This window comes from Pipistrellus kuhlii, unplaced genomic scaffold, assembly GCF_014108245.1.
Source record: "Pipistrellus kuhlii isolate mPipKuh1 unplaced genomic scaffold, mPipKuh1.p scaffold_m20_p_2, whole genome shotgun sequence".
Lineage (NCBI taxonomy): Eukaryota > Metazoa > Chordata > Mammalia > Chiroptera > Vespertilionidae > Pipistrellus > Pipistrellus kuhlii.
The window spans coordinates 152401926-152427246 of NW_023425515.1; the positions used below are offsets into that span (position 1 = coordinate 152401926).

The 25321-nt window shown below is 45.4% G+C and overlaps 1 protein-coding gene across 2 annotated transcripts in view; it reads right to left on the reverse strand.

Moving 5' to 3' along the window:
• Positions 1-10715, reverse strand: part of CACHD1 (cache domain containing 1) — a 233661-nt gene extending 222946 nt beyond the window's left edge. The window contains exon 1 of one of the 2 annotated variants that reach the window (XM_036444801.2): positions 9806-10715. In XM_036444801.2, the coding sequence (XP_036300694.1) occupies positions 9806-10054 (249 nt within the window). In that variant the 5' untranslated portion in view covers positions 10055-10715. The remainder of the gene's footprint in view (positions 1-9805) is intronic. The other variant, XM_045584504.1, reaches the window with a different exon arrangement.
• Positions 10716-25321: the final 14606 nt, after the last annotated feature.

A 25321-nucleotide genomic window follows, 5' to 3' on the forward strand; every position in this document is an offset into this window, starting at 1 on the left:
CGGGTTCGATTCCGGTCAAGGGCATGTACCTTGGTTGCGGGCACATCCCCAGTAGGGGGGGGAGGGGGGGAGGCGTGCAGGAGGCAGCTGATGAACGTTTCTCTCTCATCGATGTTTCTAACTTTCTATCCCTCTCCCTTCCTCTCTGTAAAAAAAATCAATAAAATATATTAAAAAAAAAAAAAGGAAGTTGTTTTACCATCTAACACTGTACTAGGGGAAACTTCTTTTGAACTCTGAACAAAGAGGACAAGGTAAGAGTCATTTCCATGACATGATGACATTTTGTTTTGTTATGAAATCAAATAAGCAACCCTTAACACTACTGCAATGTTTGAAGAAGAGGAAGGAGGAAAAGGAAGTGGAAGAGGAGAAGGAAGAAAAAGAACAAATTTACTTCTTAACTCCTAGTGACTATGAAGAGAGATGCGGGTCCTAAAATTCAATTCTGAAATAGAACTTTGCCTGAAAATTACAGGTGAAATTTCCTTCTGTAGCTTTTATTTTATTTTTTTATTTTTATATATATATATATATATATATATATAAAATTGATTTTTGTACAGAGAGGAAGGGAGAGAGATAGAGAGCCAGAAACATCGATGAGAGAGAGTCATCGATCAGCTGCCTCTTGCACACCCCCCACTGGGGATATGCCCGCAACCAAGGTACATACCCTTGACCGGAATCGAACCCGGGACCCTTCAGTCCCCAAGCCGACGCTCTATCCATTGAGCCGAACCGGTCCCGGCTCCTTCTGTAGCTTTTACATACACACACACACACACACACACACACACTTGTTCCTTACCTAACTTTTTTTTAAAAATTAATTTTGGTGGTACAGGTTCACATTATAAATAGCTATTGATCTTTTATATTTGCTCTTTTAAAAAATATGTAAAAATACTGCAATAAGTCCCCAATTTTTTGTGTTTCTACAGTGGCTCACTAATTTCTAGGTATTTAAATAACTTAACTTTAAAAAACAAACAAAAAAACAAACAAACAAACAAAAAAAAACACCAGTCAGCTGACAAATTAGACTATCAGCTTTAAGTTCTCAGCCATAAAATAACTAAGTCAAACTTTTTTTTTTCCAAGAGAGGAATGCAAGGTTGCTTCCATTTTAAGGGAATCTTGTCTTAGAAAAATGGAGCTCCCAAAACATAGTATAGTATTGTTTTGTTTTTGTTAAATATGTTTTTGTTGATTTCAGAGAGGAAAGGAGAGGAAGAGACAGAAACATCAATGGTGAGAGAGAATCATTGATCAGCTGCCTCCTGCATGCCCCCTAATAGGATCTAGCCTGCAACCCAGGCATATGGCCTGACTCAGTGCCCAGTCATCTCTTGGTTCATAGTTCTATGCTCAACCACTGACCACACCATCCAGGCAGAATAGCACAGTGCTATGAAAGGGCTCTAGAAGCAAGAGTCCTAAAACTAACACTTGAGTTCTAAGTCTACCACTTACTACTGGTGTGATCCCAGATAGCCACTTTCCCACAGGGCCTGTTTCTCATCTGTAAGTGAGGGAGGTAGATTTGACTTTCTTTCTGGTCCTTCTGGGTTCCCATGCCACCCAGCGCTCTGGGAGGTCAAGGAGACAAGGCATTCCAAGGGCAGGCCAGTTGAGCCTGGATTCCTACAGCTTGTCAGGGAGGCCACAAGACCACAGTGGGAAGCAGACCAGCCAGTCTGCCAATCAGAGCAGGAAGACCACCAAGGCCCTCCTTGAACTGAACTTAGGGAGGCAGAGCCTTGACACCATGCAGGCTCTACCTCTTGGTGGCTGAATCCTAAATCGCTTCATCTGAGTTATAGGGACCAGGCTTTCTCCAGATTTCCAGGTCCTCTCTCCCAGAGCACATCTCCAAATACAAGAGACTCAGAAGCTAGTTCCCAACTCAAACTCTGGTGAGCCACTGCCAGCCATGGGCATGCAAAGAACGAGAAATAGGGTACTGGCCACATTGTTTGAGCCCTAATCTACCTAAGGCAGTAGGTTCCTTTCTTATTTAAGTCAGTATAAACGGGGTGTTCTGTTACCTGCCATATAAGTCACAACTGACAGGTAAGACCCAAGGATCTCAGGATGTGTGACTTCTGTCTACTTCTCCGACCTGTTCACACCCATTCTTCCTTGTAGCTCTTTAACCTCCAAACCTTAACACCGCCCTTCCATTCCTCCAAGGTGCCATTACCAAGGAGACTTCTGGGAACTCCAATCTTTGGCTAACCAACACCTATTCATTCCACCTTTTCCAGGAGGACTCCCAGAATCCTTGCCCATTCTACCAAAAGATTAACATACTTCCTCAAAGCATCCTCCTCTCTCATAACCTCTGTTGTGTCAGAAATGAACCTGGCACCAAGCAAACATCCAACAACTATTCCTTTTAGAAATTACTTTGACGGGCAGCTCACCTCCCGAAGCAATCCCATTGAGAACTCTTCTATCAGGATGTCTTCCTTTCCATCACACAGAAACAATCCAGTCACTGCAAACCGGTGGCCTCCGGCCTGCAGGCATGTTGGGCTTGGCTCACACACTGTTTATGGTTTGTTTCCTTTTGAAAAATCTGAATTAGTAGCCTATGTTTTCAGAATCAAGAGATTCTGTCTAAAAACCAGATATCCAGCTTCTCATAAAAAATAAATAAATAAATAAGTCGTGTGGCAGCAGTGGACCCACAATGCCAACGGCAGTAATTGCTGGAGCTGAGCAGCACCTGCTTCCCTGGCACGTGCCCTCCCGATTACAACAGTAAACACTCATCTTTACTGGCCCGCACCTGGCCCACATCACTCATTCGTCCAACAGACCCGGTGCCGATGTTGGATTCAGTGACTCTGGCTGTCATCTAGATGCTAATATTTTAGGATTTCTTTCTATACCATCTTGACCTATACAAATTGGCTTAGTCTCTCTGATGAGGTTCTTTTCTCTCAGAGGAGAGGTGGATGTCCTATAGGTCTCTTGCCCTCTTCCAGCCCCCAATTCTGCAAAATGAGGGCCCAGTGAATATGTGGTAACAGGCTGATTATGAGACACATATTTTTCCTTGTCAACCCGCCCCGCTCTGCCACCTATAGCTCATCTTGCCTTGTCCCTTTTTCTCTCCTTCCTCCTCTGGGAGTGAGAAGCCATGGTTCACACTGCCTGGCACTAAGAAAACATGGGACCTCGCAGCCTGTGGGGAAGCCCAGCCTGAAAACAGGGCCAGAGGGCATGTGTAAGGGAGGAAAAAAGGGATCCCAGAGGAGCTCCCCAAAAGAAGGTTGGGCATTAATAATCTGGAAGGCTGAAGAGGTTGCCAGGCAAAAAAATACTAGCTGTCTATCAAGGGCTAGACATATCATCACAAAAAATCTATAAAGATACACCTCCAAAATGTTTGTATTTATTTGTGGACTGCAAATTCTTCATGCCAGTGTGCCAATATTATGTACATTATAAAACATTTAGAAATATTTAAGTTAAAGAAGGATGCAATAAAAGATTTTTATGGATGAAATGATGTGCTACCTGGAATTTACTTCAAAATAATCAGGAGGGAGGGAAAGACTGGATGGAGGCAGACCACAAGTTAATAACTGAAGCTGGAGAAGATACAGGGGGATTTTAATGCTGTTCTCTTTACTTGGTGTATGGTTATTCAAATCTTGGACATTAAAAACTTTAAAAGTAAATAAATAATTATGAATGACAGGCCTAATATTTTCTTCAGAAGCCCCAAGGGGTAGCTCTGCACCACATCCCTGAGGTCTGTGCTAACCCCTGGGACAGAGGATGGACACACTGAAATATGCAGGTGCCAATGACTCGATTTCAGTTTCATGCAGGCCAGGGGGCAACATGTTTGTTGCCTTCCAGGTTCCGTACCCTGGCACTACACAGACTGCCCCACATGAATGTGTGTTTACGGACGGCTCCTATGCTAGACCTTGTGCTAGACACTTTTTAAATATATTTCTCTCCATTCACCAAGTGAATCATGAAGACACTGCTAAAGTTCAGGGCAACTTAGTAACGTGCTGGAAATTACGCAGTGAAAAAAATGAGCTGTGTCAAAACTGTTGTCCCTGAATGTCAACTGTAATTGAAAAATAAGAATTTACTTTTAGCCGGGACCGGTTTGGCTCAGTGGATAGAGCGTCGGCCTGGGAACTGAAAGGTCCCGGGTTCGATTCCGGTCAAGGGCATGTACCTTGGTTGCGGGTGCATCCCCAGTAGGGGGTGTGCAAGAGGCAGCTGATCGATAATTCTCTCTCATCGATGTTTCTAACTCTCTATCCCTCTCTCTTCCTCTCTGTGAAAAATCAATAAAATATATTTTTAAAAAAAAATTTACTTTTAAACTGTTGCCCCTTCGATATTTTGGATTTCAACACGTCTTTACACCGGGTCCAAACAGATGCAAAGTAAACCCCACTGCGCATAATCCCCAAAATTCCAGAGTTCTGCAAGGTTCCTGTCTGCTCATCCACTTAAGCTCAAGGAAGGAACTCCTCAAGCAGCAACCAGAAATAGCACTAAGTTATAAAGTGTGAAGCCATCTCCTTCCCCTCCCCCATGCCCCTCCACACTCAAGTATGATTGGCACGAAAAGGATAAGCACAGGCAAGGATGCCAGCTGTAAGACAGGTATTAGCGGAGAGGAAGGGAAGGACAACTGGGATACTCCATCAGAAGTCATTCAGCGTGCTTTTACTTGGGCTCATGCTTACCAAGTTCAAATCAGTCATCCATCAATCATCAACTTCCCTCTACTCCAAATATTCAATTTCAGAAGAGAGCAAAAGTCTACAGGTTTTCCACTAAGGCTTATACTGTACACAAAGTATAGACAGAATCAAGCCATATTATTTGCAAATACAGGTGATTTCTCACCCCTAAAACATTCTATAGAGCCTAAGCAGACCTTCAAAGCATCCAATACATGACATTCCTGGTATAATGGACATTATTTTAGGAAAAATACAAACCTTACCTAAACATCATTGCGTATCAGCATGCAGTTACAGGAAAGGCACCAAGATGTTTATGTCCAGTAGCCACAGAAGCTCCAGGGGAGATGGCCAAAGAAGACATGGGGTCACATGAAAACACACGAGTCACAGCCACCCCCTATTCAGGCATTTAAAGATATGCCAACTACCTTGTCCAGTTCCATCAAAGGGAATTAGAAGTGTCTGATGAACTACTGATATGGATACCCTTCATGTTTGAAGCTGCTGCTGCTGCTTTCAGGATTGGCTGGTGTATGCACAGTTCACTGTGACCTCACCAGATGGGCTTGGGCAGCCCTCTTCTGTACTCCCATAATGCCCTGTTCCTCTCTCCACCATGGCCCTAACCCACTGCATTCTAAAACCTCTCTGCCACTCGCTAACCTTCGATATCATAACGCCTGCTTTTGTATGTCTCCATCCTCAGTTGAGAACTAAAGACACGGATCAGGCCTTATTCATCTTACCTGCCCAGCTCATCTAACCCCAGGCCTCTCTTAGAGCAGAAGCCCCCTCCTCCAACGTGTGCTGAGCATTTGCTGCAAAAATGAACGATGCACTTATGCAATGTTGCCCGACTGTACACAGAGGAGGCTGCCCTTTTCACTCTCAGCGGCAGCCACTGTTTCCCGAGCTCTGTATTTTCAGCGAACACCACACCCCGGTGTAGCCCTTCAGTTTCTGAAATCACATCTGTCCCGGCTGCTGCTCCTTCTGCAGACGGGAGTGGAAGCTCTAGTTTGTGCTTCTGGTGTTTCTTCTGCCTCTCCTGGAAGGTCCTCCCTCCTCCCCCTCCCAGGCCACGTACAGCAGCTGCCTGTCCAACCTGCTGGTGTGCCTGCCAATTTCACAGCCACTGTGCCTGGCCCAGCCGAGCTGTGTTAGAGTTAACATCAAGGCGGGCACACTGGCTGTATGCCAGGCCCTCGCTGTTAGGAAGCCTGTATTGTCATATAATGTTAAATGGGCCTTATAAGTGCCTGGTGAAATGGCTCCCGGAGCCAGACATGCCTTCTAACAAGCAGGCATTGTTGCTTCACTGTTTTACCTGCGCATGCTATCTTACCTCCTCCTCCAGGTCATGAATGCACGGGGCTGTCCTGGAATACCTCCTTGTAAATCTGCGAAACACCTAGCAGAGTGCTCTGAGCACAGTAAGCTTTCAATGAATAAATAGTCCTCCATTTGAGAACCACCACACCCATCCACATTTCCCAGCCCCAGGCTCACAGGCACAGGTGCCTCCACACGCACTCTTCCCGTTAGGTCCACAGAGCAAATCTCTGGGAAGAAACACCTTTCCCCAAATTTGCAGATGAAGATCATCCCACTTGCAAGGGGCGACGCTGGAACCCAACGTAGGGTTCTCTTCCCTCCACGATGCTGCTTGAAAAAGACTTGTTGCATGAGTGAATAAGCAGAAGCAAGACTCTCCCTGGACACAGCCATGCTCTGCTCCCCGGGTCACAACGAAGATGATTTCACTCAACCAGACCCCTGAGGAAATGATGATTAGGTTTTTGGACTTTTACCCATGATGTATGTGATGCCTGCTGCCAGGGGGTCCCGTGTTCAGTGACAGCTTTCCCAGAGTACTGGCAAAATTAGTTGGTGCCAATCATTTCAAGACTTAAAAAAATGTTCTCCATTACTAAGAAGGAACAACAACAACAAAACAAGAGTAGGCCGCCTCCAGGAAAGAAACCTTTCCAAGAAAATCTTGAAGATGGACCGCTTTTCCAACTGTCTTCTCTATCAGCAAGCCTAAGAACTTGTCATGGGAAACTACGGCACTGAAAGAGGGCCTGGTTTTTGTTTTTGTAAAATTACCCCTTGCAACCTCCTGTGAGCAGTGTATGTGCTGCCTTTCGAAATGTGCAGCAGGCCTCTCTTCAGGACTGACATTGCCATTTCTCAAAACTAAAAAGGAAAAAATATATATCTTTGGAGAATTTCGGCCTCAACAGGAGCAATTTAAAAGTCTGAAAGTAGGCTTTTTACATATGTACTGACTTTGACGTTTCTCATCAAATCAGATGCTGTCCAGAAAGGTCTGCACTGAGCTGGAAATGCCAAGGTCAAATGAAAGGAGTCAATCCCTTCATCAAAGGGAGGGCTTTTTTCCCCCTTCACAAGCTTTCCCCAGCCTCTGCACATGGAAGTCTGCCCAGCTCACCTTAATGTCCTCATGAGGCTTCCTACCCGGGAACAACAGATTAGCTCTGCAGCTATAAAATTCAGCATTCCACAGGGAGGACTCTATAATCTGCACTTTAGGTCACTAACCCCACAAAATTTCAGTCCCACCGAACAAATTCCAGAGGATTACTGAGGGAAATGTGAGGCTCACAATCTTTGTTCTATGAGTCAAAACCCTAACCTGCCTTAGATTTTATGTTACAAGTACCCTCCCCACCCCACCCCTCAAAAAAGAAGCTGGCAGTCTAACAAAATTAAAAAGAGACTCCCCCCAATTTTCCCAGATGGAGGCAAGTGGCAGATCCACGTACAGCTCAACAAGAGGAATTTAAATATTAAATACAGTAGGTGCTTCTCCTTTCAAAAAAGGAGAGAAGCCACTTCACATTTTGCCAGACAAAACCCTGTCCCCAGGAGGCCAGTTTCCACAATGAGGCTGCAAAGGTGTTAGAAAGAGGCCAGTTGGGAGGAGATAAAGGGCCATTTGGGCACAAACCCCCCACTGATCAGGGCTTTTTTTCTAAAGTGTCTCCTTTTCAACAGAGAAGCCTTTTAAAACTACATTTGCTTTGGATCTCTACCTAAATGACAATGTGTTAGGATCCGATTTCACCTTTTGTCAAGGATCGGGTGAGAAACAGTAAAACTGCTGTCAGCATCTTAGAGAAAGCAAGCCCTTAGCTTATATGGGGAAGGGGGTAAAAAAAGAATCCTAGGGTTCCCTTGTCCAGCCCCAGTTACGGGCTGAAGGTGACAAATGCCTACTGATCTTACAAGCACAGTCCAACACAGCAACATATGAAATGTCCTTCATTAAAAGAGGTGCCTCCATGCAAAAAAAAAAAAAAAAAAATGCAATTGTTTGTGCTCTAAATGGAAACATTCACCAGTGTTCCTCCTAACATTTTAGTTCTATTTCCTCTGACAGACACTTCACTCCTAAGAACTCTGTCAACAATCACCAGAGATCACAAAATGTCTGTGGAAGAAAATTATAACTAAACCTGAACCTGAAAGTTCTGCATAGAAAAGGACAGTTCAGTGGGGTAAACTTAAAAGCTTGTCTGTTACTATGCAAATGAAGAACCAGACTCCATTGCACTTCCAGGGCTGCTGTCTGCAAGGATACACTGTACAGAATTCTCGTTCACGCAAACCAACCACTCTTCAACCTCACCTAACTGTTAACCAACATTTAATAGTAATTCGAATTGTCTTTCTAAAGTGTAAAAGGTCTGCAGAACTTGCTTTGGGAAAACTGCATCATCCTGGGAGGAGACTGGGGAGGTCGCAGGGAAGAGGGTTAAAAAAAAAAGGCGTCAGAAACCTGAGTCCTACCAAAGCGACACAAAACCCCGCCTTAAGGGACTCAAAACACCTCTCCCTCCTGGTGGGAGGTGGACTGGAGGTCGCCGCCGTAAAATCGAATCCTGAAACCTATTCCAAGAGCACATTCCTGGAAACTTCGTTCTTTCGAAGACCGAGGTCGTCACCATTGTTGTTGTGAGAAGGCATAAGAGGCTGTTTTCCTGAAGAACTGTGAGACCAAAGGTTCCAGACTCCCAATGCCATCTCAGCCTCGCCTCATCTCGGGGGCCTTCCCAGCCCCGTCGTAGGCTAAAACAACGGCGGGACTCCATCTCCAGGTGGTTGCTGTGCAGCAGTGTTGACTGCTACTGTGTGGTTGGCTATTCGTAACATCGCCAGGATTCCTCAATAGACCCCCCCCCTCATTCTTTGGGAAACCCCCTTCCCCTCCCGGGAACAGCACGGTCCACAAACCGGAAAAATAGGAACCTCACTCACTGTGTTCCCACTCCTCACCCCCACCAAGAGGCAGGTACAAAACAAAACAAAAATTGTACAGAGGGCAGCACGCAACGGACAACAGCAATAGCAACAGAAGTCTCCCCCACAGGACAAGAGTGGGGAATCCGCCGGGAATCTACCAAGCCGACCCCTCCCCCAGGGCACCCGGGCAGGGACGGGGGAGCTGGGAGCCTCACAGAGCCTCTCTCCGCAGGGACCCAGGTGGCCCGGAGCCGCTGCAGTGCCTCCCCCGCCGGTGCCTCCCCTCCCCGCGCCCGTGACTGCGCGCGGGAGGGGTGGACACCAGGAGGTGGTCAAGGGGTGAGGCTGGGGGCCTCGGAAAATCATCCCAGCCGGACGGGGGCCGGGTACACAAAGAGGGAAGGCAAGTTTGCAGGGGCGCCGGGGTGAAAACCAGACCGAGAGGAGGAGAGCCTTGCACATTTAGGGAAGGAGGTGCGAGGGGGAACCCGAGAGTCCCTGCGGAGATAAAAGAGCCGGGTGGGAGGGAAAGTGGGTCCCGTGCACAGGGCCAGGGCTTCTGCAGAGGAAAAAGGGGGAGGAGTACCTAAGTGCCAGGAAGAGTGGGTGTGCATAGAGGCGTGGGGGGAACCCTGTGCTGAGAACGGAGGTATCTGGTGGAAGGGGGTAGGGGGCTGTGCGTGCCAGAGAGGTAGGTGCACGGTCAAGGGGGGGACCTGCCCTGGGGAAGGGGCTCTGCGCAGGAGACGCAGAATGCCTGGCAAGTTTAGGGGCGCCATGGGGAAGGGGGGCGTGCTTACCTGCATGGTGACGACCCCCAGCTCCTCCGCCGCTAGCCTCCGCATCTGGCTGGCCAGCACTTGCGCCTCGTCCAGGATGGAGAAGTCGGCGTGGGCCACCGCGCCCAGCAGCCAGCAGGCGACCACGCACCGCAGCCAGAGGGGCGGCCGCCGCGCTCCTCCAGCCCCGGCCCAGCCCGGCGAGCCCCGGCAGCCGCGGGCCAGGGCGGCCGCCCCTGCCGGCTCCTCTTCCTCCGGCTCGCGGGCCATCAATGGGCGCCGGGCGCCGGGCAGCGGGGAGAGAGCCTCGGGAGGCGCGCCCGGGCCCGCTCGGCACACCCCGCAAAACTTTCTTCCCCGGGTCCGGGCGCCGGTGCGCGCGCCGCGGCGGCTCCCAAACTTAGGGGGCGCCCGGCTCCGGCGCGGGCGCGCGGGCGGCCACCATCGGCAGCTCCGGGGCGGCGGGCGGGGGAGGAAGTGGCCCCCAGTGGTCCCCGGGACACGGGGGCGGCCCCACGGCCAACGCTGTGGCTGCGGCGGCGTCGGGAGGATCGGCGGCGCCTGACCCCCGGGGCGCGGGCCGTGCAGCGGCGGGGCTGACAGTGGAGCTTTCGCTTCCCGGAGTCTGGGCGCAGGAGGGCGGCAGCGGCCGGCAGCACCCGGAGGAGGCGGAGCGGCGATCGGGCTGCTGGGCCAGGGCAGCCACCGAGCCCGCGAGAAGGGAGACGGGGAGGTTCGAAGAAAAAGAAAAAGAAGACGGAAAAGAAAGAAAGAAAGCGGCGGGGGAAGAAGGGAGGTGTCTGGTGCCACCACGCTGCGCTCCGGCTCCGTGCACTTCCCGGCTCCGCCGCTGCCGCCACCGAGACTGCGGTGATTTATGGAAGGAGCAAGAGAGGCGGGGAAATTCCCCCGGTCGCCCCTCCTCTCTTCGCCTCACTCCCGCCCCAGAACTGGCCCCCGGAGACGCCAGAGGCTGGAGAAAAGGCTCTCTTCCCGGGTACCAGCCCCGCCAGAGCTGGGTCACTTGGACCCTCCGGTTGCCGGGCACTGCGACCCACCCCAGCTCTCCCCGCCTCTGCCAAAGCCAGGGACTCCAGGATCCTACCAGTTCAAGGTTCCCCCCATCCCCCAATCCCTTTAAGTTCCAGGACTGTCTGCCCGGCAGAGCTTTGGGAAGGAGGGGACTGCTGTGTATGCGTCCTCTGCTTTGCTTCCAGTCAATAACAATAGCTAGCACTGGTTGCATCAAAGGCTTTCTCTCTCTCTCTCTTTTTTTTTTTTAATCAGCTACTTTGTGCCCTGCAATGTGCTCTAGGGTTTGTAACCGTATCCTTTAATCCCCACCGCATCCCTAGGAGGTACAGTATCTTTATCCCAAATTTTTAGGTAACAAAGGCTGAGGCTTAGAGAGGTAGGGTGCATTGCTAGAAGATCACCCAGGGGATGAGAGGCAGAGCCAGAACTGAAGCACAAGTCTCACTCCCAGGCTCTTGCTCTTATAGATGACATCGTTCTTCCAGTCTCTTTGAAAAGGAACCATCTGATCCCATCAAAAGCAGAGGCAAAACAAAACAAAAAACCGCCAACACTGCTGAACCTGAACCAGAGCTTGCCCCCCACACACCTGTGTCTCTGGAGCTTGGAAGGCAAGAAAGGTTAACCTTCCTGTTTCCCCCTGATGCCTGGCTGAGCCTCTCTGGGGGTTATTAAAGCTGCGGCTCTTCCTTCCAGACTGGTGAGCTTGCAGCTTATGGGTTCCTGGAACACAGAGCCATGCCCAGGAAGATGAGGGCTCCCGAGAGGGGTGTGGGAGCAGGACTAGAACCTGGAGCTAGTGCTCTCTTCCCTTGACAGCAAAATCTTCTGTCTTACATCTTTGACTAGATTGTGTTACAGACGCACCTCCTGTAAGCCTTCCCTGGTCCATTTTGCCTGGTTGGTTGTGTCTGTCATCGGAATCCCCAAATCAGTGCTCTATACTCTGTTTCCTTTTGGTGACACTCTCCACTCTCTGCCCCCTGTAGGCAAATCAGACTCTTGCACAAGATCATTTTATATCTGCCATGTTTGCTTTAACATTACTCACACATAACAGAACTAGGATAAGCTTGTTTGGGGCAGGGACCAATCCGTCACTCCACCACCCACACTTAATTCAGGTGCTATAAACATGATTCTTGAATTAATAATAGGATAAAAAAATATATTTGTTGCCTTCGGTCCCCAGAGTTGAATTGACATTTGGTAGAAAGATGATCCTATAACTTCTGTTTTTTATTGCCATACCATTGCACATGATAGTGAATCTATCCGTGAAGCAAAAAAGATTAGCCAGATGGCAAGTGGAAGAGAAACAAAACAAAAATAATAATGTCATCCAGCACTATGAACTTTTTGTATTGGATTCTTCAAGGTCATTGCTGCCAGAGTTGTCACGCATCGCTAAGCTATCCTTCTGAAACTCCTTTGGCTTCTCCTTTTTTGACATTTTTTTATTTTTGTATACCGTTACTATGAGGGGACCCATTTTGAAGGATTTTAACTCTATGTTCTTTTTTATCACCCTCGGGTTATAAAATGCCTTCAATTATTACCAAGACATCAAACTTTTTGCAAACTTCTAAACAAAGCTCAGTCTCCCTTTGGAGCTAGAATGAACTTACTGACTTCTCTACTAGATATACCTGATCTAAAATTCATTCCTGTTTTTTCCTACTCTCCACCTAAATCTGCATCTGGCTGCAAACGGGGTGGGTGCCATCCTTTTCCAGCCCGGTGCTTCACTCCCTACACACACTCCTGCTCTCTCTCATATCCATCCCTTTCTCCATCTGCATCCCCTCAGCGAACAAAACAGTTCACATTCTCCTCTCAGGTCTCCATGCCATCCATCTCACCGCCAACATTCTATTCTCCACACTGAAACCAAAGTCACCTTTCTAAAAGTAAAGTCTGAACCTGTCTCCTACTAACCTAAACATTTCTGATGCCCCGTCTCAGAGAAATAAACTTACCATAAATAAGGCTCTCTGTGCCCTGGCTTATCTGCCTTGCTGGCCTTATGGAAGTTACTCTGCCCCCAAGTCCTCACCGGCCCCCAGAAAACACCTTTGCTGGTGGCCTTGAATGCCCTCCCCTTCTCTGAACCTGGTAAGTTCCTACTGAGCTGGGAGTCACCTCTGGGAAGCCTTCTCTGGCACTGTCCCCCTAGTATTTGTTGTCCCTCCTCCAGTGCTCTGTAGCTCTTGATTCTTCTTTCTGCAGTAATGTCCCCCAGCAGTTAATAAGCGGTATTGTGATTATTTGAAAGTCTTGTTCTTTCCTCCCTAATAATTCTTGACCAGAGGTAGCTTTAGATTGCACCTACTGCACTGCAAATTCTGTACTTCAACTCAAGTCTGCCAGAACAGAGTCTCTGGAGGTGGGCTAGGTCCCAGATATGCACTTTACAGACCCCCCCCCCCTTCCCCGACCCAGCCACCCAGATGAGTCTCCTGAACCATGTTAGACTGCAAACAAGCTCCCCAGATGGTTACCCATTCATCTGGGAGCTCTAGCGTTTTCGTCCAGTGCCTACACCCAATGCATTCTCAATACCCAGAAAGGGCTACGTGACATTTATGTTGTCAGTGGGGAAAAGTTTCGGAGAAATAAAGTCATTAGCCCAAAGGAACACAACTTTTAGTTGGAGGCGCCAGTGTAGGAACTAGGTCTCCAAATGGCAAGCTCTGAGTCTGGTGTTAGAGAAAAAATGTTTACACATAACACACACTGGTACATGACAGACCAATAAAAGGTTGTTGCCTCATAAACTGCCAGCCTTACTGTCCCAGCCCACATAAGTGAAATTGCCTCACCATCAACCTCTGCTCGGCATTAGTTGATTGTGTCCCAGAGGGGTAACCTTGACCAAGGTGGGCATGTGGCATGAAAGTGAGCCAACCGATAGCACCCAAGGCATGGCAGACAGATCAGCTGTTGAAGCAGATTTTCATTCTCAAAAGTTTTACTTTAGGGAACACTAAGGGTAAAGGCAGTTAGCAGTGGTTATTGCAACCAAAGAAGGAGTCATAAGGGCCATGAGTCCCACAATACATATGTCAGGGAACATATAGCTGTATGTATGTACATACACACAGAGAGACGTGTATAGAGGACTATATATTCCCTGGTGTATGTTCATGGTTATATATATAGTCATATGTGTGTGTGTGTAAGCATATGGCCATTAAGAGCATGGATACTGGAATCAGAAAACCTGGATTCAATCTCAAGGACAAGACTCATTAGCTCTATCATCTCTGTAAAGTTTAACGTTTCTTACCCTCAGTTTCTTCATCTGTACAATATAAACAATAATACTCAGGGTTTTTGTGAAAAGGTACATAAAGCACTTACCATAGCATCGGTTCTATACATGGAAGCTCCCAGTAAATAGTGGGTATGATTCTGCACACAGAGCTATGAGGGAGCAAACATCACAAATAAAGTTAAGAAAGCTGATCAGAGAAAGTGCAGTACATAGAACATGTGACCTGTGAGAGGTTACCACCAAGACTCAGGGCTAATTTTCCCATTCCAATTCCAGTCCTCATGTTTATTAACAACATGATAATAATTAATAACATGATAATAATCGTTTTCTCTCTCTTGTCTTGATGTAATTCTCAGGATTAAGTTCAATCGTTTGCTCTATACAGAGAGGACACTACAGACTGTGTAACTATTTAAACTATGAAATAATGAAAAGATGGGGTAAGTGGGTCACAACTGTGCCTAGAAGACAGCAGACCACCAGGAAAACTGTCTCCTGGTCTTCTTGCTTGTGATTGAGCCAGACACCTGTTCGCTAGTTGTTTCCTTTTCATAAGCCCAGCACTTAACATGCGGCCTTGTACTTGTCCATTTGTAATTCCCTTTTCTCCATCTTAATGTTTCTCAAAGTGTGGTCTACAATCACCTACAGTAGAAGCACCTGTCAGGAACTCTGTCTGCTTTATTCACTGCCACAGAATCTAGAACAATTCCAGACCAGAGTAGAGACCCAAAAGAGTGTTAGACCAAAGAACTGAGAAAAGGATGATCCTTGAAGCATTAATTCTGTGCAAAGAGGAACACAAAAATTTTATTCTGTCACTGTTAAAGAACAGACCAAGATTCCTCATCAAATTTCAAATTGGCAGCTCTTCCATATATATTTTTTTTTGGGGGGGGGGCGAGTATAAATCCACTTAAATGTTAGACCACCTCATGGCACTTTTTGGGCAGGATTCTCACCACAGAGAAACTCCATGTCAAATTGCTTTGAGGAACTCTCAGTCGGATTTCCAAAAATGTGGTGCGGAGTTTCCAAGCCACCACAATTCCCCTTTGCATGCTCTGAGGTGAAAGCAGGGCCAAGTTAACAACAGATTCTCAGCCTAATGCTGCTGGCAAGCCTCCCATTCAAAACAATACTGCCTGCAAACTATATTGAACCTGTGAACTCAAGGGAGCTCAAGAGAATAGAACCATGAACTCCAAGGGCAGAAATTAGTGCTCGCTCATTAACTTCTACAATAATTCAGATCTCAACAAGTGTGCTTTACTGTTAAGTAAATGGAAATGACTTATGGTCCAAGTAAAATCCTAGAACAAAGATCTTCCGTGTTTTTCATATTCTTCCTGTTTTTAAAAATCGCCACATTTCCATTCCCCTTCAAAGTGAGAGCTAGCAAAAATAGAATAGCAGTATGAGATATGACACCCTACCGCGGGTCAGGTACAATATATTGCCTGAGTGTCATCATTTGTGCCAACTCCCCAAACCCCAATTCCCAAGTGGCACTTGCTCACATCAGGTAGCGTTGAAGAACAGGAACCCCAAGCTTCGATAACCCACATCTCATTTATAATAAAATGCAAACAAAACTGCCACTTGTCCCTGAGGGAGATATTTTTACTATGCTGGACAGACAGTAATTTTTCTCTTTGCTCCAAAGACAGACATAATCTCTACTTGCCAAGGCTATTCACTAAATAAACTCCTTGAAAAAATAGTGCCAAACAATAGGGCAGTTCATACCTTGCTCACAAGACATACAAAATGTTTGATATAGTACCTGGTACATAGTAACTACTCAAGAAATAGTGGTCAAATTGATAAGTATAATATGAAGCGTTCCAGAGAAGAAGGCTATGCATCAGGTACAATAGAAGGGGCACTTAATCTAATGAGAGGAGAGGTCAGAGAAAGTTCCAACTGAGAAATGTCATCAAGAATAGGTGAAAGCTGAAGCTAGTTTGGCTCAATGGATAGAGTGTTGGCCTGTGGACTGAAGGGTCCCAGGTTTGATTCTGGTCAAGGGCATGTACCTTGGTTGCGGGCACATCCCCAGCGGGGAGATGGGCAGGAGGCAGCTGATTGATGTTTCTCTCTTATCAGTGTTTCTAACTCTCTATCCCTCTCTCTCTTCCTCTCTGTAAAAAATCAATAAAATATCTTAAAAAAAAAAAAGAATAGGTGGGAGTTATACACACACACACACACACACACACACACACACACACACACACAAAATGGCATCCCTGCAGGAGAGAAAAGCTTTTAAAAATGTACAAAGAGCAAAACAAAGTGAAGAAAGGAACTAGAAATTTATAATTTCTATAGCATTAAATGGGAAGGGGCATCTGAAGAGAACTTTTGGTGAAACAAAGAGTCTGGTCCTTGACCAAGGGACTTGGACTTTTCTCCTGTGAGGGATGGGGGGAGAGGTTGAGGGCAGGAAGGGCTTTAGGGAGGGGAAGATTAGAAAGATTACACTATAATTGTGTGGAGGATGGTTTAAGTTAGGGACTCTACTCAGATTTATTAGCTCAACTAAAGAGCATCTCAGAAGTCTCAAAATAATTCTACCCAGGACATTTCTAAGGAAAAAGTATAAGTTTTTAGTTCAAACAAATCAAAACAAATGACAAAAATTAAAAATATCCAGAGCTTTAGCAAAATCCCTCATGATTTTTATAAACATAATAGTGAAAACTTAAACATAACTTGTGGAATCTTAGAAAGCAAAGAGGACGAATGGGCTGTAAGCAAGTCATTTCTTTATGCTGAAATTGGATGACCCTTTCCTTTCGTGGGCTTGGTGATCCCTTACTGGATATGAACAGTATAGTTTTCTTTCCATCTTACGAAACATTTTCTGAAAACTATTTAAGAATAATAGAATTATCAGTTCACCAAATCGAAATAACAATAGGGTGAGCACTTATATGCAAATATCATGCTACCATACTTGCTCTGAGTTTATACTCTGGCTTGGGATGCAACATTAAACATATAAAATATTCAATCACACCCTGGCCAGTTTGGCTCAGTGGACAAAGTGTTGGCCTGCAGACCGAAGTGTCCCAAGTTCAATTATAGTCAAGGGCGGCCCAAGCTCATTCAGGAAACAACTAATCGATGTGTTTCTTTCACATTGATGTTTCCTCTGTCTTTCCCTCTCTCTTCCACTCTCCCTAAAATATCATGGAAAAATATCCTCTGGTGAGAATTAACAACAAAAATGCAATCACAACAAGAGATTTACCAGGTGTACCAGTTAATAATGTGGATTTTGTGATAAAAGAAAACACGATAATTTCAAGAGAAACATCTAAAGTGCTTTATTCAAAATAATGTCCATCATTAGCTACACATTTCTCCCATCTTTCAGGTAATTTGTGGATACCATCCCAATAGAACTTTTCTAATTTTGAGGCAAACCATTGAGAGATACAATTTTTCACTTCTTTGTATGTTTTGAAGTGCTGCTCAGAAAGTGCGTGTGCATCAATCAGACCAAGTGGTAATGTGAAGGAGCAAGGTCTGGGGAATACAGCAGGTGGGTTAATACTTCACAGGCAAGATCTTTTAATGTGTCTTTAACTGGTTTTTAAAGTATGTAATGGTGTGTTATCATGAAGCAAAATGACTTCGCTGTGTCTTCTGGCACATTCTGGCCATTTTAAAATTAAAGCGTGGTTCAAATTGATTATTTGTTATCAGTAGTAATTAGTATTAACAGTTTCACCTGGTTTTAGAAGCTCCACCACACCTTCCTGATCCCTCCAAATGCAGAGCATTGTCTTCTTTCCAAAGTGATTTGGCCTTGCAGTTGATGCTGATGGTCAAGCCATGATTTTGTGCATTTGGGATTCTCAAGATAAACCCACTTTTCATCACCAGTCACAATTTGATGCAAAAAAGATTTTATTTCATGCCACTGAAGCAACATTTTACTGATGACTTTTTGGTTTTCCATCTGTCTTTCGTTCAGTTAATGTGACAACCATTTTCCTTCCTTTACAATCTTCCCCATTGCTTGTAAATGATAAAAAAAAAATTGTTTGCTGAGCAACATTTAATCTTTCTGCAAGTTGTTTTTGAGTTTGACATGCATCTTCATCTAATGTTTGTAATTGTTGGTCTTCAAACTTTTTCAAGTTTGACCTGGATGTTCTTTGTTTTTCACATCAAAATAATTACTTCTAAAGTGTTTAAACCAGTGTTCACAAGTATTTTGAGATGGAGCATGTTCACTATAAGCTTCCCGAAGTATACAATAACTTTCAGTAGCACTTTTCTTCAAAATAAAGTAATGAATTAAAACTTCCCACAAATGCTCTTTTTTTTCCTTTTTTTTTTTTTTTTTTGGCATGAAATTTGATATTTTTAAGGGTAAAAGTATCTATGATGTTAACACCTTCAGCAAATTTGACATGAAGTTTTGAAGCTTGCTGTCAATACAACAAAATAGTATGCACATCAAATTGGATATATAGCAACATATGTGTAACTCCATCTATTGGAAAAAAAATCTGTATTTATTAATTGGTACACCTGGTAAATCACCGCAATTGAAGTAATGGAACAAAGCAAATGAATTAGACAAACAGTTCTTTGCCTAGTGAAATGATGACTATATATGGAAATAAATTAATAGCTAACACTTTCTGTGTGCTTATAAGGTTCTAGATATGATGCTCTATGTTTTAAATGAAATTACTTCACTAAACCCCTAAATCTATGAGGCACAATAATTGAGCTCTCACCAGGTTTCAGGCCTAGTGTTTAAAAATGGATCATCTACACTAACAAAAAAGAAACATGCAAATTGACTGTATCTCCATTGACCACCAGCCAATCAGAGCAAGTATGCAAATTAACCCAACAAATATGGGTTTCAATTATAAAAGATAAATAAAATCAAGATAACTGCTTCCAGCCAACCCTGGCCTCCACTCAAGGAAGCACTGAAAAAAGAAAGAAAGAAAGAAAGAAAGAAAGAAAGAAAGAAAGAAAGAAAGAAGGGAGGGAGGGAGGGAGGGAGGGAGGGAGGGAGGGAGGGAAGGAGGAAGGAAGGAAGGAAGAAAGAAAGAAAGAAAGAAAGAAAGAAAGAAAGAAAGAAAGAAAGAAAGAAAGAAAGAAAGAAAGAAAAAAAAAAAAAAAAGGGACTGGGAGCCATCAGACTCTCACCCAGGCCGGCCACACCCCCTTGGGGTGAGGGTCCCCACTGGAGGGCTTGGCCAGCCTGAAAATAGTCCTCAGCCCCTCATCTAGGCTGGCCATGCTCCCCACGGGGACCCCCACTCTGAAGGGTGTGTGGCCAGTTTGAAAACAGCCCTCAGCCTCTCACAGAGGCTGGCCACGCCCCCAGTGGGGACTCTCACCCTATGGGGGCGTGGCCTGCCTGCAAACCACCACAGGCCCCTTGCCCAGGTTGCCCCATGCCTCAAGGGAACCCCCATTCTGATCTGGGACACCCTTCAGGGCAAATCAGCTGGCCCCCAACCCATGCACCAGGCCTCTATCTATATTAATATAAGGGTAATATGCTAATTAGACTGGGAGGCCTTCCAGGAGACCTTTTGGATGTTTTTCTGGACAATGCCATGGTGGCAGGGTGAGGTAGAGGTGGTTAGAGGCCAAGAGGAGAAGGCAGTTGTGGGTGATCAGGCTGATGTCAGGGGGGACGGTTGGGGGCAAGCAGGCCGTCAGTTGGAGGTGATCAGGACAGTGTGAGGGGGGCAGTTTGGAGTGAGCAGGCCAGCAGGGACGCAGTTGGGGGCAAGCACACTGACACGGGAGGTGGGGGTAGTTGGGGGTGATCAGACTGGCAGGTGGGGGCATTTAGGGGCAAGCAGGCCAACGATGGGGGTGCAGTTGGGGGTGAGCAGGTCAGTAGGCAGAGTGGTTAGGGGCAATCAGGCAGGCAGGTGAGCAGTTAGGAGCCAGCAGTCCCGTATTGGGAGAGGGATGTCTGACTGCCAGTTTAGGCCCAATCCCTGTAAACTGGCAGTAGGACATGCTTCGAGGAGTCCCAGATTGGAGAGGGTGCAGGCCGAGCTGAGGGACAGTTTCCCTCACCCCCTGGGCCTCTAGTTTTATTATATCCTTGCAAAGATCCTATTTTGGAAGTATTTCATCCCCATATTACAGATTAGGAAACTGAGGTTTAGCAAGATTGAGCTATTTCCCCAAAGTTTCACCAGTAGTATGCGATGGTGCCATTATTTAAGTCCAGGCCCTCACTTTTAATTAGGGTGCTCTCCTGCTTCATAATAATGTGTAGGTATTATTATCAAATCCATTTTACAATGAAGGAAACTAATCTCAGAAAAGCGGAGCCATGAACACATGTCTGTATAAAAGCCAAAAAACACAGCAACATAACCACAAACCATCTTGAAAGCCTAGATTTTATGTTATCAATGACATCCAGATGACTTGCCCTTGAATTAGTATATGAGCAACTTAGCGGTAAATGGGGCAAACCAGATTCAGATTTTTAAAACATTTACCATTCGCTCACACCAGGCACTTGGATACATGCTAGGGAGCAGAGATGTGGCAAGCATGCTTCATACCCTTAGGAGCATACAATTTGGTGTTAAAGACAGATACTGAACTAGCAATTGCAAGAACAAGTAAGGTAGAAACTTTCAGATCAGTGTTCTTTTTGTACCAAGTTCCCCATAATGCTAGTGAATTCTAGAATCCCTACTGCTGTGGATCTGTGTACTGAGCATTGTAACTTCACCCTATAGCCCCAGGGGTCAGGAAGAGGGAGAAGAAAGAAACATGCCTATTTGTGTTTTCTCCTCCCTGCCTCCCACTTCTAAAGGCCCAGGCAGCCCTTGGTAGTGTTGTGCTAAACACTTGCAATGGAAGTCTCAAAAACAAATTAGGAGACCTCTCATTTTACCTGCCATTCGACACTCTAGTTTTCCCTGGTCTACTCAAGTTCACTCTTGACCCCAGATTCTCATCTTCAGCATCCCTGGGTTTGATGAGCCATCTTGGACCCCCACTTCAGTATGTCACTTCGGAGACATTGTGGTCCCTCACTCTCTGGTACTAGGCATCTAATGTTGGGCGTCATCACCCTAATATCACAGTACTGACTGGGCAGACCTACAATACTTCCTGACTGACCTCAGAGGAGAGGATCGCATAAGTGCACCATGAGGGTGACAAGGATGAAATGAAAAAGCCACCCTTGAAATCTCTCTTTTTGAACTCGGTTAAATCACTTTATTTCTGCACCATTTATGGATCAATGACCCCACATATAAGTTTCAGGATGAAATGGAAACTCTTTGCACACCTGGACTTGCATGATCTGGACCCAAAGATATCTCTCTGCTTCCCTGACTCCCCTCCTCCCAGCATGCACCTGCATCACAGGCAAAACAAGCCCCCTGAATCTCTGACACAATCCCTGGTTGCTCTATCCTTTCCTGCCTTCCCTTGTTTGATTGAATGTGCTTGGAATATCTTTCGTCACCTTTCCACCTGGATAAGATGATCTTACTTTTGAAGGTTTAGGTGGAATCACATTTAGCTAGGGAACCTTTCCTGACCACTCTGCCCAGGTAGAGGCAAATGCCCCTTCTTGATGCCCTTTAGCCCTTTCCAGTCATCCCTCAGCACACTGCATTGTAACTGCTAACTATTTTTAAAAAATATATTTTATTGATTTTTTTTTTTTACAGAGAGGAAGGGAGAGGGATAGTTAGAAACATCGATGAAAGAGAAGCATCAATCAGCTGCCTCCTGCACACCTCCTACTGGGGATGTGCTTGCAACCAAGGTACATGCCCTTGACCAGAATTGAACCTGGGACCCTTTTGTCCCTAGGCTGACACTCTATGCACTGAGCTAAACCAGTTAGGGTGAAACTGTTAATTCTTGACTGGCTTTCTCAGAGGATAGTCACTTCATTTGGGGGGAAAGCAACTTGTTTTTTGCCTTTTGATCTCTTACTTAGCAACAAACAGCACATAGTGGGACTTATTAAACATTTATTGAATTAGTGAACATGAGTCTGCCACTTACTTCCTACTTAGCCATTCACTAATTTGGAGGCTATTTAGTGTTTGTAGAAATATCACATTTAATACTTACAGGGACCAGATAGGGAATGTAAATGCATTAACTAGCCACGCGGGACACATGTCGTGTCTAAAGTGACCTCTGGTTTAGGCACATGGTTTTCCTTGGAGACAAAGAAGGAGCCTGAGCAAGTTGTCTGTTTTCTTCTCTATTTCATATTCCCAATTTAAGGGTTTCACAACTTTCCCTGGAAGTACTATGAGAATAAGATTAATATTAAAAGACCAAATTTACCTTTATCTTTCCTACTGAGTTTTCTACTAAGTTTCTCTGCCTATCCCCATGAGAGTAGAAATGTTATTGCTCACATGTTCTGCTTTACCATTTAGCGCATGGTGGGTGTTTAATTAGTGTTAAAATAGTAATCATAATATGCAGAAGGTGAAAGAAAAAGTTATGTATTTTTAATAAAAGAGTGTGACAATTATGTTCCTTTTGAATATACATTCAACCTACATGTGATCAAGCAATAGGAGAGTAAAAGTGAGTTGCCGTTAGAGTAAAAACGGTATTTTGCTCTCGTCTTCTCTATTTTGGCCATTATTCATTCACCCAACAAATAATCTAGGCTGCTGTGATGATTACTCTAGCTCTACTTGAACCTTGCAAGTTGCTTTTAGTTCACCCCTTTAACTTTCTTCCTTAAAGGTCCCAGGTCGTCCTGCTGTTCTCCACTGTTCCTCATTGCCGGCTGATATCCCATTTCTGGCCAACGTCCAGTTTGCTGCTATGAACCAGAGTTTATTTACCATGAATTTTAGCAACTGCTTCAAATTGGGAGTGGATGCTGGCTGGAAGCAGTGCAGCACCCTAAGGGAGCCCTCCCCACTTCCTCCCCTTCCCCCTCCCCCCCAATACTCTGTCTGCCTCTGGGCTCCAGGCATGACATGTCCTTCCAACATCCCTGAGCTCTTTGTGGGTACCACACACTCTGCTCAGCAGTCGACTCTCCTCCTCATTCAGCCCTTCCAAAAACCGGAGGAGGGAGACACTGTTATTATCCTCATTTTATAGACGAGGAATCTAAATGACAGAGCTGGATTTGCACACATACTGTTTAAGTCCAGGCACCAAATTTGTCCTTACTCCCTTAAATGACCAAGAGTCACACTCTGAATAAGAGGTTCTTTCAGTCAATAATTATAGTCAATAGTAACAATAACAGCAGACAATAATAACAATGACTCCGTGTGTGGTAGAGACTCCGAGATGTTCTTGACTATTGAAGCTCTTTCTTTTTTTACAATAATAAAATCTTTAATGTTAGCCAGGCAATCGGCTGCCTAAAGAAAATAGGACAAGCCAAAACAGGTTTGGCTAAGTGGATAGAGCGTCAGCCTGCAGACTGAAGGGTCCCAGGTTCGATTCCGGTCAAGGGCATGTACCTTGGTTGTGGGCACATGCCCAGTGGGGAGTGTGAAGGAGGCAGCTGATCTGCTATTTCTCATCGATGTTTCTAACTCTCTATTCCTCTCCATTCCTCTCTGTAAAAAAATCAATAAAAATATATTTAAAATATAAAAATAAAAAATGGGGGACTAAATCACCTGTAAGTTCCCTTTAAAAAAAAAAGAAAAAGAAAAGAGAACAATTTTTAACCCTTGTTGTGATTCTCTAGAGCACATGTGTCAAACACAAGGCCCGAGGGCCAAATCTGTCCCGCCAGGCCTTGCAATGTGGCCCGCACCGCGCTGTCATCACTGCACTCCGCTGAGTTTCCATCACAATGACAGTTTATGACTGTTCAGTAAACCATTCGGCCCGTGATTTAGGCTGGATTTTAGATTTTGGCCCCTTCTCTGATTGAGTTCGACACCCCTACTCTAGAGCAACATAACCAAGTGAGTGAAACAGAAATGGAATAGTTCCCAGAAAGTTTTAATTGCTTTGAACTTTTTGATAGCATTCTATAAAAGAAACACATTTTATGTTACCTTATGTGATATTATATATGTGTGTATACATATATATGTCATATGTACACTCACATACTGAAACAGTTTTATGTAGAAATACTTGCCTTTACGAGATGGTAAACACTCAGATATCTTTTGCTCTATTTTTTTTTTAAGTTATCCTTTATATTGTTTGATGACTCACTAGTGAGTCATGACCCACAGTTCAGAACACATTGTTCTGTCAGACAATGTCTCCCGTGCTCCTCTCTCTGTTTTCCTTTGTCCTTCCTACCATCCTGACGCTTCCAACACAAAGCCCCCCACTCTGGACCATGAGGTCAAGGCCACACACAAAGGAGTGTCAAGACACCTGGGTCTCTGATGTTATAAAATGTCACATCAGCCCCAAATTACCTACTTGGGCCTTTGTGGGAAGAAAACATGAGCTACACATTTCTCTTACTTAAGCCACACTTACTTTGAATTATTTTTTCCTCGTGGTCCAAACTAACGGTACGAATGAATTGAGTATTCCTTTCAGATCCATCTCTCTCTGTCTTCCTGCTTTGCTTTTTACTACAAAGGGGTTTTGGTGGCAGGAGTGCAGGCAGGAGTCAGGAGGGCAGAGGAAGGAGCAGCCCAGGCATGTCTCCTCAGGCTCTCTGCCTTGGATGGAACCTTTTCCGGGACCAGCAATAGCTCCTGTCCAGTGAGTTCCCACTGGGTGGGGCTTCATCTACTTCTGGGCCATCTCAGCGCTCTGTCTCTGGTAACACCGTCCTCTCCCTTTATCTCTGCAGCACAGGGATGGTGTACTCCTGCTCTGGCTGATCTCTGCATTTCCTCATCTTCCTCTTCAGCTTCCAGTTCTTCTAGCCCCCATTTAATGAAGTCCCCTCGTTACATTTCCGCTGTTCTAAATACTTGAAATAGTTGCAGTTTTCCCGACCCTTCACTCACATGAACACATCATCCAAAAAACGGGCAAAATGTCTCATTGCCTCCCCCCCCCTATAGGATAGGTAGGAACTATTGGCCAAGGCTACTTCCTTCTCCTTACAAATGATGAAACTTTCAGAGAGCTTGAGCTTCGTTGGGACTTTTCTGACTTTAAAAAAGTAATTATATTTCAACACAAGTGTTTTCAAAGACATGAAAGCAACTTGCATGACATAATGCCACGTTATCAGAGTAGGTGATCCCCATCTCCAAGTTCCT